This window comes from Setaria viridis, chromosome 8 (genome assembly GCF_005286985.2).
Source record: "Setaria viridis chromosome 8, Setaria_viridis_v4.0, whole genome shotgun sequence".
Taxonomy (NCBI): domain Eukaryota; kingdom Viridiplantae; phylum Streptophyta; class Magnoliopsida; order Poales; family Poaceae; genus Setaria; species Setaria viridis.
Genome location: NC_048270.2, coordinates 5,281,438 through 5,294,934, shown reverse-complemented (window position 1 = coordinate 5,294,934; position 13,497 = coordinate 5,281,438). Strand labels below are relative to the sequence as shown.

The 13,497-nt window shown below is 44.4% G+C and overlaps 1 protein-coding gene across 1 annotated transcript; it reads right to left on the bottom strand.

The window, feature by feature from the left end:
- Nucleotides 1-3,335, bottom strand: LOC117834062 (uncharacterized). Its single transcript, XM_034713680.2, has 10 exons — nucleotides 2,919-3,335; nucleotides 2,745-2,832; nucleotides 2,281-2,429; nucleotides 2,127-2,208; nucleotides 1,741-1,824; nucleotides 1,300-1,406; nucleotides 993-1,214; nucleotides 771-914; nucleotides 546-684; nucleotides 1-379 (listed from the first exon to the last, which is right to left on the bottom strand). Exons 1-9 carry the CDS (start codon nucleotides 3,272-3,274, stop codon nucleotides 549-551), a joined length of 1,368 nt encoding a protein of 455 aa, XP_034569571.1. The 5' UTR covers nucleotides 3,275-3,335; the 3' UTR covers nucleotides 1-379; nucleotides 546-548.
- Between the last annotated feature and the right edge of the window lie 10,162 nt (nucleotides 3,336-13,497).

Here is a 13,497-nt window from a genome sequence, read left to right as displayed (position 1 = left end):
TACACTGAACATTGACATCACTTTGTACATTTGCTCGGCAATGTCTACAGTAGATTTTCCTTCAGGCTGCTGCAGACCAGGTGCACCAAAGCGAGAATTCGAGTAAAATACATTGCATTGTGCAACAGGCTCTGTGACTTCTCAATGACCTGTGTTAATGAATTATAAATCTTCTGCTTATTAAAAAAACTAGTAAAGTGCACGTGCGTTTTTTTTAAAAAAAAACTTAAAAGCCAATGTCATGCAGGCTAAGGATTCCACTTGTACAAAGTGATTATGCAAGGCAGGCTGAAATTGTATTCTAGAGCACTTCACCATCCTTCAAGTTCATAAACTATACGTACAATTCTCTGCGGCGAACTCTTCGAAGGACATAAATCTGTAGCAGATAAATGCAACCCATGTCAAAAAAAAAAACAGAGAGCAAATTATCTTCACTTTAAATATCAAATTTAGTGACCAATAAACTGCAGATAGGCACTTGAACCATGATATGGAAAGGTACAAATGAAATGGCAAAATTTGGCATTACATAGAGGCCAAACCTTTTATGTACGTAGAGGCAAGCAGCAAATTGTAAGCTTGATCTTTGTATACAGTTCAACTTTATCCGTGTCAACAGAATTTTCTTGGATTATTGAATGAAAATAATCACAAAAGCATAGCTTCAGATCCTCTGCAGCCCTGAAAAGAAACAAAAATTTAAATTTAAAACAAGCATTGGATGCAGTTAGAGAAAATACTCCAAAAAAAAATGTGGCATCCAATACCTAAAGTAGTTACTGCAAATAGATACTGCAAGCTCTTTGTCATATGTCTTAATCCAACCATAACAAATGATCAAATGGGAAGTGCCTTTCAAATCCATCAATTCCACTTGATCCCTGAAGTACGATTTTCCATCAAGTAGATACCTGCACATACAAAAATGTTTTGCAAGTCTAGTCATTAATTCTAAAGGAATAGTAATGCAGCAGTCTGGATGTGCTTACTCCTTTAAAAATTTCATAAATCCATCCCTCAACATATTATCTTGGGAAGGGCCTAAAACTCCATCTTTTGGTGAGGCTGGTCCTCTATCTCCAGCTGTATTGGCTTCCTCTTCATCACCAAGATCTTTATTTGCCTCCCCACTTTCATCTTGTGTTACCGTGTTCTTTTTATCTTTTCTTCTCCCACGCTTCTTCGCATTTTTCAAGCGGCGGGTTTCTTTCCTGCAAGTTATACAATAAAAAAAATTGTGCATAAACTGAAGTTTGGTAGCTTATTCACCACTATAGCAAGAAAAGAAAAACATACTGTTTTACAGCTTTCCTCTCATCTTCGATCAGATTTCGTTCATTTTCACGCCAGGTTACATTTATTGGACCAAAGGAGCTCGTCAGTAGATCACCATCTTCGTCAACCTTCAATCAAGAACCGCCAAAAAAAAATCAAATGAGGTATTGAAAGCATGCAGGGTGTTAGCTAGTGAAGTGGATGATAGTCCTAGGAGGTGTTTCCTGTGCATATATATGGATGCAAGTGATTAGAGCATTGGGTAGCTCAGAGGTTTTGTGTGCCTTCCATGGCTGCTAATGTGTCAGTTGGAGCGAGTCTAATCCTCTCTCCTAGATGTCTGTATGCTTGTAAATCTATGTGCGTGTGTGCGCATGTGTGACAGCAGTGAGTGAATTTCAAGTAATATGGCAGATAAAAACACAAGTGAAAGAAAAAATGAGCAAATCCGGAATTACTTACCTTCTCCAACTTCCTCCACAGAGCATCAGGATAATTTTCCAATATGTCTTGAGCAGTCACTAGAACATGCAACATTCCTTTATGCTGGATGGACAAATTAAAATAAAAAATCGTAACCAAAATACACTTATTTCTATGGTAGAGGGTGCGAACTGTTCTACAAATTTTTAGAAGAGCCCTACATGAGTACAGATGGCAAGGAATGCTAAACTCAGATACAATACTAAGGCGAGAGCCTCAAATAAGTTCTTAATTGGTATAATCTTGAAGACCTTTGTACATGTTCGCTCTGATCTATAAATATATTATGGGTAGAGTTGTCCTTTAGCACTATCCTAAAAAGAAGTAATCAGGGGACATTCCTGTAGTAAGGAGAGATGCCATACCTTGTACAACACATTGATTCTTTCATCCCTGTATAACAGACACAAAACCCCTTCTGGGACATCATTACACAAATGAGCAAACCTGTAATTTTGAGAAAAATACCATTAGTACATAACAAAATAGTAAAGCAATGCCAATAGACTAAGGACATACCCATACGAAGTGAACTGGTTGTTCCAAATACTTTGAAGAAGTGACAATCTGTCAGTTTTGCCTTTGGATTCAGATTTCATCAACTCGTCAGCTTCGATAATCAACTTCGCAGAACTTTCAATGCCAACTGCTTCGCTGGTATCGGTATCCTGAAAATAAAAATGAGTTAGAGAGGGACAGTCGCTTTCTTTCTTTAGCAAAAGGAAAGACTGCTATCTGGAGCCTAATGTGATCTCACTTTTACAAGCCACAATGCCTCTAATAAAAGCTGTTAGGGAGGTAGATTGTGGTACAAATCCAGCAATATCATTTATTTATGCTGAGATAAGCACAAGGGTAAAGGAAATTCTAACAATGTGAAAAACAATGCTACACACATTTTTTGCATTTCCTATTAAATCCTGGCTATGATTTACATATACTTCGCTGGGATGCACGTGTTCGTATAAGTGTGTTTTTTATACCTGAGGGTTCATCAGCCATCCGTGATAAATAGCAATGCCCAAACCATTATACATAAGTTTATCTGGGGTATCCTCAAAGTCGTTGGTCCTGCATTAGACACAACCAATAAACATCAAAAAGATATATGCAAGATATTGAACAACAATCTCAAAAGCGCATAAACACAAGCACACCTTGTGAATTTGGGATATATAGTGAATGTCTCGGAGAGGGAAACGATGACCTTCCGAAACTCTGGCAAGTGTTTATCCACCTGAGCTCGAGTAAGTGTACCAAGCTTCACCAGTGTTTGCAGTCTCCTCACCAAACAGGTGTCTAGCACACTCTCCATCATGTACTTTTCAATATACTTCTCACCATGAGCTTTGCTCTGAAATATGATTCCTTCTGGTAATTCATCTCCGAGGAGAAGAACATTGACCACTTCCACGAGGGGAGACCATCCACCAACATCTTGAAGAACAATGTGCCTTTGTTGACCAAGGAACTCAATTTCACGTGCCCTGTACTTTTTCTTAGAGTCTGCCATTGCTAAGGGGGGCAGGTCGGAAGGAGTCACGAGCAAGCTGGCCAAGTATAACAAAACAAACCAGAAATTTAGCTACAAATAACTCAATATCATGATGCAGCAGACCACAAATCCTCTTCACAATGCCGAGATTATGTTACTGCACAAATTTTTCTCAAAAGGGAAACTAACCCAGACTAAACATGTCAGACCCCAATGGCGTCCTGAACATCTGACAAAACACAACGCTAGGTTTTAGCAAATTGGCTATATGGAGTTAACCTAGAGCAAGAGATGGAACGAATCGACCCAAGTACCTTCCATTCTACCGGAGATGGCGGCGCCGACGAGGATTTGTGCGGCGGCTCCAAACCCTAGCGCACGGCCCCGAGAAGAGGAACGGGTGGCGCGCCGGGCGCGGACGAAGCGGCGCTGGAGCGAATAGAATGCGGCGCTGCTAGTCTGCTACTGCTAGGGTTTTAGGGTGGAAGCATCTGAGGGGGCTGGGGGATGGATTCGCTGCGTTTGTTTCTCTTGTCCGAGACTGTGGGCTTGCCTGGGCCCTGGGCCTTGGGGCTCAACCGACGAGGCAAAAGCTGAACGAAATCGAGGACACCCAATCGAGCGAGAGAGAATAAAAGAATGTCGCTGGTCGTCTCAACAGCCCAAACCGTCCTCAGGTTCGGCAGAGTGCAGAACAGGTGGGCCTTCGATTGGAGAGAAGTCCATTTTTTTATAGAAAGAAGAGACGGGTTGGATTATATATTATTGAAAACCAGTTTGACACCCAGCCCCTTACAAGGGTACGTATCTCTAAAAGAAAGAAAATTACAAGAGACTCCATGGAAAGAAAAAATGATGCCGACGGAGGTACTAATTGACGTCGTGGCCTCTGGTAAAGAAAAAACACGCAGGTATCGGCTGAATTTTCGCTATTGCGCGTGCGAGCTAGGGGCAAATCTAGCTCTATTTTCACCAGTCTTGGACGTGCCAATAAATCGGACATCGCTTTGTCACTGTCGGACCTGGTTATTTTCTAGTTTCTTCCCAAAAAACTGATTTTTGGGATTTTATTTTAGGCATTCTTGGAACTTACAATGGCGAAAATTGACATTTCCATTTTTTAGGGCTTGTTTGGGAAGGGGGTGTTAAAGTTTAACACCCCTTTTAATACATTTTTAACACATTGGCTGCCAAACAGTTATGTTAAAAGAGTTGTGTTAAATTTTAACACCCCATTTTTCATAAACACATGGAGGGGGTGTTAAAACTTGCTAAAGGTGTTAAAAGTGATCCCTACTCCACTTTTTCCCAGGTTACCCCCCTCTCTCTCCTCCCCGCCACCAACACTGGCATCTTTCTCCTGCTCATCCTCTCCGCCTGACCGGATCCACCGCGCCACCCATCCTCCTGGCCGGATCCGCCGCCGAAGTTCCGCCATCACCGCCCGCAAGTCCTCCCCTCCCCACCAGCCCTTTCTCCCCTCCCGGCGCCATCCTCGTCCGCATCTCCTCCACCGTCGCCCAGGATGGCCTCCTCCACGCGCGGCGGGAGGAGGGACGCGAACTTGGTGGCGGCGTAGCGGCCGAAGGCGCAGGTCGGGAGCACGCCCAGGAGCTCCGCGGAGGACTCGTGCTCGAAGCCGCCGAGGAGGGAGTGGGCAACGTGCGCCTCCAGCGCGTGCTTGGCCAGCTGCGGGGAGGGGACGGGGATCTTGGTGAGGGACCGGGTGGCCGCTGTGACGTCCACCCCCGCCGCGCGCATCAGATGGAGGAGGTGCCCAGGGGTCCCAGGGGCAGTGCGCACCCTGGAGCGCGGCGTACGCGGGGGGCCGCCACGGTGGAGGAGCGGCGGTGCGGCGGCCATCGAGGAGCTCCACCGGGATCTGGCTGTGTGGCATGGGCAGCGCCTGGCCGTGCGGGAGCCGCGGGGCTGGTGGATTTGGCGGTAAAGGAAGAAGTTGAGGAGGGGCAAAGGAGAGGAGAGAAAGAAGGAGTAATTGAGGGGCAATGGTGTCAATTCCAACCTTTAGTGTTAAAATTTAACAGACCATCCAAACATCCCACATGTGTTAAACTTTAAGACCAATTTGAGGGTGTTAAACTTTAACACCCTGTTAAACTTTAACACCCCCTTCCCAAACAGGCCCTTAGTAAAATGTTAGATGAACGACTCGAGCAGGTAGGTCATGGCAAAAAATTATATTTCCATTTTTAAGTAAAATGTTAGATGAATAACGCTAGAACGCGCGGATCCGCAACGGATCAACTCGTGCGGCGCAGGCTTGGCCGGTTTTCTCGGGTTCGTCGTGACAACCTACGAACGCCTGTCCGGGAAGGATCCCGTCAGAGCTGGTACATCTAATGTTGCCCTAAGATCAACAAGCCACTCCGTGTGGCTCCATATGATGTAGAGACGCAAAGAGAGCAGCAAAAATTAGGATTTGGAAATAAAATAAAGGTACTGGTGTTTGATCGATCAGATAAACTCAATTGACTGTGACCCTTCATATTTATAGGATGGAGAGATCTTGCGTTGATCGAAGATTGTTTACAAATCAAATCTCACATGAATCTCCAATCTTACTCGGATTAGACTAAAACCGGTTTAGCCGCTTTGGAAAATTGGCTTAGCACATATCAGAAACCAACTTAGCCGGTTTTGCTCAGTAAGTTAGCTTAGTGCCAATTTTGATTGTCAACAAATCTGTCAACACGTCCATCCAGCTGCATCTCTCGGTTGTTACGTGTACAGTGCCGTTAGCTTAACACGGCAAGAGAGGAGAGACTATACTAGCCGTACATTGCATGTCATCCTAAGCAGATGGTGACAATAAAAAAAATGCAATCTACGTGTGGGGAGGTAGAGGTCAGCGCTTCGTTTCAGCTCAATCAGTTCGTAATTATCAATTGACAAGGTCCGATCTCCTTTTCTTTTGAAACGAACCAAACATCAACCAATGGAACTAAGACTGAGCACAACAACCAATGGAAAAAATAACATCAGTCAGTAAATTGAAACATCAACCCGTGCAAAACTCCAATGCACTCTATCAGCATGTGCTAAGTAGGCATCGTCATCATGATCCATACGCAGTGCCTAAATGGCCGAACCAAGACTGCCGGCCGGGGGCACAAAATTAACGCCCAGTTTAGATTAACAATCTAGTCTAAATATTCTTGCACCATGGCCCCCTGCACACACTGGAAGCAAGACGATGTTCCGCAGTAGAACTAACATTGTTATTCCAAAGCTAGAAACATTTTTGTTTGCTTAGAGTTAATCTTGCTTCTGCGTCAAAAAGGCGTCAGCAGACAAATTTCAAAGAGCAAGCGTGCTTTTTTTTCCTTCTTCTTTTGCGATCAATTAAGTGTGTGTACTTGGATTTTTTCTTTGAAAGAAACACACACTCCAACATGGAGATGGACAAATCACAAATAGTGTCAACTGGTCCGGCAGGCATGCATGCGCATTACTCGGATGTGCAGGTGTGTGACGGTCCAAGCGCAGCACAGACCGGCAGATTGACATTGACACCTTCGATCGGTAGAGTAATTCAGGGATTGAGCACCCAGTCATCATATTCGTCTTGATCTGCAACTATTCAACTGTGCAAGAACTCTCTCTCTCTAGGCTAATTAAGTTACATGATTAAACTAGGGTTTACTTTATTTGATATCCAACTAAATTGGTCTTTACAGTATACTTACTCCGTATAAACGGCAAGGGCTTTTCTGAACATATATGCAAGGCAACGGAGAACAGGAGGAAACGAAACGGCGATGCCGTAGAGACAAGGGAGGGAGATGGTCTGCAAAAAGTTGCTACCGGTCTCCTTTTCATTGGAAGGACATGCTACCGCTTTGTCGTGCCTCTCTCTCTCTCTCTCTCTCTGAACAACCCAAGCTGTCATGACACAGCAACTAACCCCTCCCCTCCTTTATCAAAAAAAAAAACCCTCCCCTCTAGCCCTCTGAGAAATTGATATTGCGTTTTACATTCTTTGAAAACAAAGGGAAAAATCATATTGCTAAATGAAATCTAAATTCCAAAAAAAAACTTGAGACTCAGCCTCACCAACTCATGCATACCAGGTGTTGCGTGTAGATTGCCAAATTACAGTGTTTTTGTGTTTGCCATTATAGGATATCTATGGTGCCAAACATTCTAAAGTTCAAACAATAATGATTTTTCTCTTAACAAAGTTTATTTAAAATAGTATTTGTGTTGCTAGTAAAAATAGAACATATGTAGTAACCAGATTTGTCTTAAATAGCCACGAATAATAACGCGTTCATAGCAGAGGGGTAAATTGTAACAGTAATAATTTGCCATCCCATCACATTATTAGTAATTTCAAATTCAACTTTTTTTTGAAAAAGGAAAATGAATATGTCATTCATGGAAGAGATTGATTGCCCTGGGGAGTATAGAACAAACATGGACTCCCAAGTCCCAAAGAGTACTCTAGATACAGAACAAATAAATGCACTCCTGCAGTCCCAGTGTTCCGCTCACATGGACTGGGCTGACTGCTGGACGGCTGCCGGCTGCTGCTTGCCTGTTGGGTCATGCAGTGGCAGCAGCGCCTCTCGCAGTCCCTTTTGGCCTCTGCAGCATCGGTCTTTGGCTCATCTTCTGCACCGTGATCAGGTGCCCTCTCTCCTCCTCTCTCTTCCCCCCCCCCCAAAAAAAAAAAAGAATCCTAATTCATATTTGGAGACCAGATTGTGCTTTGAAAAAAGAGACCTCCTATGTACTCCAGTATTCCCTCCGCACCTGAAATTGTTGACGTCCTGAGCTCCCGTCGTGTTTTCGCAAAAGCTGACGTTCTACGCTCACTCGGCCACGCTCGGACGGGTTTACCTCTGGCGCTCACGTCCGTTCCGCTCGCCACCGGACTCGGCATTAATTGCTTGATGCCTCGTTTCTCTTGGTTGCCGCCCGTTCTCGGCTCTCGCGTGCGAGTAAAGGTCGCTGCACGCGCCTCCCTTCCTCTCCGCAGCACCCGCCTCCCTTCCTGCTCGCTTCCTTGCCGCCATCGTTTAGGCCATGAAGTCCGTCGGCGCGCTGGACTTGGAGGCCATGAAGTCCGTCGATGCGCTCATCTCCGTCAACGCGCTGGACTCTGATGTGGCCATCAGAGTCCGTCGATGTTGTGCTGGACTCTGTCGACGTCGACGTGCCGGACTCCGTCGAGCTCGTGCCGGACTCCATCGACGTCGTGCCGGACTCCGTCAAGGACGTGCACTGTCCTCGCTGCGGCACGTTGCACGCTGGCGGCATCTTCGGAGATGCTTGCTTCCAAGCTCGCCGGAACGCTTGCACGTTGTGGCCTTCTACATGAAGACTACGACATCTCAGCAAAGTGACTCCATCTAATGGACAGGTTCGATTGCGAGTTCTACATTCCTGATGTGGCTAAACTTGAGATGGATGGTACTATAATCTTGTGCACTGATGAAGTTTTGAAGAAGGTGGATGAGCATATTAAGAAGCAGCAAACAAAGAGCACTAAGGTACAGTACATGCATCTCACAATTTGGCCATTGCAAACCTAAGATACACGCATCTAATAATTTGCATAAAGTAACTTGCATCTTCTAATTTGTTTCAGCAAGACTAGCAAGTGCTTCGGCTAGCAATGAAGCTTCACAAGGGATTTGCAATGGCAGCCTATCTTCCCTCTCTAGTCTTTGTTTCTGCAAGTGAGGAATTTTTATATTGTTGCAACCTTTAAGCTTCATTGCTTCCTTCAAAATAGATTGTAGTGTTACAAAAATCCTATTTGCTTTCCATGGACTGTACTCCAAGAATGCCTACAAAACATGTGTTCAAGAAATTAGACCTTCTAAACAATCTTTCTTGTATTGGAACAATGGAATGGATGATCATTTACCTGTTCGACTACTAGAATTAGATCTTTCATTGTCTCAGCATCTTTCTTGTATTGAATAGCTTGAATAGCTCGAAAAAAACCCAAATCTAGAATGTTAAAATCTGGAGAATTGGGTGGTTGACATATAAGCCGAATGTCAAACCCATCTTGCTTAGCAACCTCACATAATTGAGGATCATCCACTTTTAAATGAGAAGGAGCATTGTCTTGTTGTATGAAAATTGGCTTTTCACATCTTCTCTTGGCCACTTGGCTCTAATTGCAGGCAACACTTTATTTATCATGAAATCTCTTATCACCTCCCTTGTGATTGATTGAATTGGCTTGATTACTTGCTCTCCGCGAAGACGATTGTGACTTCCTCTAATAGCTTGTTCAAAAGTCACTAGTGGAAAGCAACCTATTTTGCCATCAAACACACATTCTCCATTTCTAAATCTTGGCCGAGCACATATACACAAGAACATGATCCTAGGGATGTAGTTCTTATTTTTGCAAGTGCGATGTGGTTCATCTTCCTCGGGTAGCAAGTAGTACCTCTCAGATTTTTGAGAAAGGTAGAACCATTTCTCATCAATAAACACAAAGTCAAACAAATCCTTAAACTTTGGATCATCAACCAAACCTTGCTCAATCATGTCCATGCACCACTTCAACCTAGTCTTCTTGTTAGCTTCAGTGAGGTAAGGTTTTATGCTACTAGAGTGGCGCTTAAGCAAACCCTTTTTCAAATACCTTTGTATCCTAGATTTGCTAATACCAATTCTACTAGACACATCTTCTATGGTCATTCTTTGCTTGAGAGGAATGTTACGCAGTTGTTCCAAATCAAGAGGGGTTGCTTTATGGTCACATCTACCTTTCTTTAGACTAGCAACCATGACCGGAATGTTTTGAGCAAGTTGGTTTTTACCTTGCTTCCATATGCGCTGAACTGATCGAATCTTTACTCCAAATTGACCGGCAACAATTGTTGTATCTTGCTTTCCTAGTTTCCCATTCTTGCTTGTCATCAACAATGCTTGGTACACTTGTTTTCTAACATGTTCAGGATAGTCATGCTTCGGCAGGTGTACTTGAACGGGAGTCTCAACATCTTGTTCTAACATGTAAATATAGGAAAAAGAACAAGCTTATTCATAGTAAAATGTAGTCACGACATGATCTAAATATAGGGAAAACAACAAGCTTATTCATAGTAAAATGTAGTCACGACATGATCTAAATATAGGGAAAACAACAAGCTTATTCATAGTACTCACGGCATGATATAAATATAGGAATAAAACAAGCATTTTAATAGTACATAATCAAAATAATGGCCTTGCTTACCAGCTAGGTTTTGTACGAAATCAAAATCAACAGCTCCAAATTCATCTAGTGGCAAGTTCAAATCGAATCCTATAAAAAAGAAGAACATATTCGTTTAGCGACAAGAGAAGAAGAACATGCAGCAGGAGAAAAAAAATGGTGTTTTACATGCACAAGACAAGAAGAGGTAGTGCCGTTGCCATGCTCGTCATCTTCAGGCTCGTTCAAATCAAATCCAGCGTTGCCGTCGTCACCTTCATGCTCGTTGAGATCCAAGGGAAGGTTGCCGTCATCATCATCCTCTAAACGGACGATTAGATCAAAGCCGAAGCAAGACTCAGCCATTGCGCCGTAGATGTTGAAGGAAAAAAGCTAAGCCATGTGAGGAAGCAAGCTAGCACGACAAGCAAGCAAGCAACGAAGTGAGGAGACGAGGCGTTTAAGCAAGCAAGGCTCAGCGCACGCAAACAAGGCGTTTAAGCAAGCGGTGCAACACGACCGTAGCGCCAAATGATAAAACAAACGCGCCCAAATGAAAAAACAAATGCACCCATCGACTTCTGCGGCTCAGCGCGTGCGCCACGACCAATCCTTCGCAAAAACTGACCTCAAAAACACGCCACACTAGGCCCAACAGTGCCATGCAAAAAATCCCATGCAAATGAAGCCCCAGCAAAAAATTTGTGGCTGCCAGGAATCGACCCCAGCTCGCCACTCTCACACCTCAGTGCACTAGCCATCTGTCAGATGCGTAACTTTCTCGTATGAGATGCACACGCAACCATATTTAATAGGGGCAGATAGGGAAAAATACCCCCTAATTAATTACTCCTTGGTAAGCACAATTATGTCCTAAATGTCAAGAATTTCGGGTATGGAGGGAGTATGTATTATTAATGCGTTGATTGCACATAAAATATTAAACAAATGTTGGAGAATGCAAGGAAGCATGCATTATATTTATTTATTGGAACAGGAACCAGGCCTAGGATAGAAATGGCTCCATCAGAGTTGATGTGAGTACACCGTTCGAGGAATATCTTCCGGCAGCCTGGAGCTCGAAATAAGCTTTAGCCCCCGTCCTCCCCATACTAATTAGAAGTATTAAATATAGGTTAATTACAAAACACTACAGGAAACAGGGGAGATGCCGAGTGCCAGGGGCACTCGGCGAAGGCCTAAAAACACTCGGCAAAGCCTTTGCCGAGTGTAACACTCGGCATCAGGCACTAGGCAAAAATTTTGACGGCGAACAGAACTTTGCCGAGTGCCAAATGTCGGGCACTCAGCAAAGATATTTGCCGAGCGTGTGAAAACACTCGGCAAAAAAATACCTTCGGCGAAGATGGAGGAACGGCGCGGCACGGTAACAGGAGGTTTGCCGAGTGCTTCACAGAAAGGCACTCGGCAAAGTCGAGTTGTTTGCCGAGTGCCAGTGGACAGACACTCGGCAAAGTCGAGGTGTTTGCCTAGTGCCAGGGCGGAAGCACTCGGCAAACCGGCACGTCCAGGTCAGGTAGGAAGGCCGCTTTGCCGAGTGCCAGAGGAGAGGCACTCGGCAAAGTGGCGCGTCCAGGCCAGTTTTTGTTGCCATTTTGCCGAGTGTTAAAGCCAAAATACTCGGCAAAGCGGGCCTTTGCCGAGTGCAACACTCGGCAAAGTGGCAAAACCGACCCTGTTTTATTTATTTCTTGCGTATAAATGACCCCTCTCAAATAAAAATCACAGGCATGTACGCTTTGACCCTGGCAAACGCCCGATCCAAGAATGCATCGGTCTTTTCAATCCATTCATCGGTCAATGAATCCTGACTAGAGCGGCTCGTGTACATCCACTCACGGTCATCCATCCTCTAACATAACAGCGAGTAATAGGTGAAGATAGGTCCTACGTGTTCCTACACTGTCTAATAGGTGAAGATAGGTCCTAATCCCACCCGAGGATGTGTCGGTGCAGTTAGTTTCCATGCCCTACTCCGATCCGTGATACAATTTCGGCAGCACCTCCCCGCTGTTCTCCAAATACACGTCCAGGATCGGAGATTGTGTATCCGGAGAACAACAGGAAGGTGCTGCCAAAACTCTATCACGGATCGAAGTAGAGCATGGAAACTAACCGCACCGACACATCCTCAAGCTGTCCAAAAAACGTGGACAATTCGAAACAGATACGGTTATAGATATGCAAATATTTGCATATTTGCAACCATATCTCTTTCGAACGGGAGACGCCTAACTAGGTTACGTGATATACGAACATCAAACAGAAAGAGAAGTGTAAGATGCCTCACCTTACTATCCTGCAAAGTGACGAGTCGAGGACGGTCCTTGTGAGCCTCTCCTGCAAGAAAAGAACATTGTACTGTTAAGTCGAAATTTCGGCAGCACCTCCCCTGCACGGGGAGGTTTTACCAAAATCTGCAACAAAAAAAATGGCACGATGGCCGACAACCACATTCTCACCAAAGTGACGGCACGATGGCCGACAACCACATTTATTGCAAGTGTTTGGTACAATAGCATTATATCGACATGGATTTTAACTTACAAAGTCCTTTTCTAATTCATCACTAAAATAAAATCATTTTCTAATTCATCTCTAAAATTAAACTCCTTACAATACCACCTCTCTATCTTCTCTAAAAGAAAGTCATTTTCTAATTTATCTCTAAAAGCAAAGTCCTTACAATACCACCTCTCTATCTTTTCTAAAAGAAAGTCATTTTCTAATTAACCTCTAAAAGTAAAGTCATTTTCTAATTTCTAATACCTAATTCCTAATTCCTAATTTCAAAATAGAATTTCTAATTCCTAATTCCTAATTCTTAATTTCTAATAATTTCTAATTTCAAAATAATGAATTACTGGGAGAGCCGGCCGGAGGAGAGCTGGTCGGCCGGGGTGGAGGGCCGCCGGGGGAGAGCTGGCCGGCCGGCGGAGGGGCAGCCGGCCGGTGAAGGGCCGCCGGCCGGTGGAGGGGCGGCCGGCCGGTGGAGAGCCGCCGGGGTCGGCCGGGGCGGAGGGGCGGCCGGGCC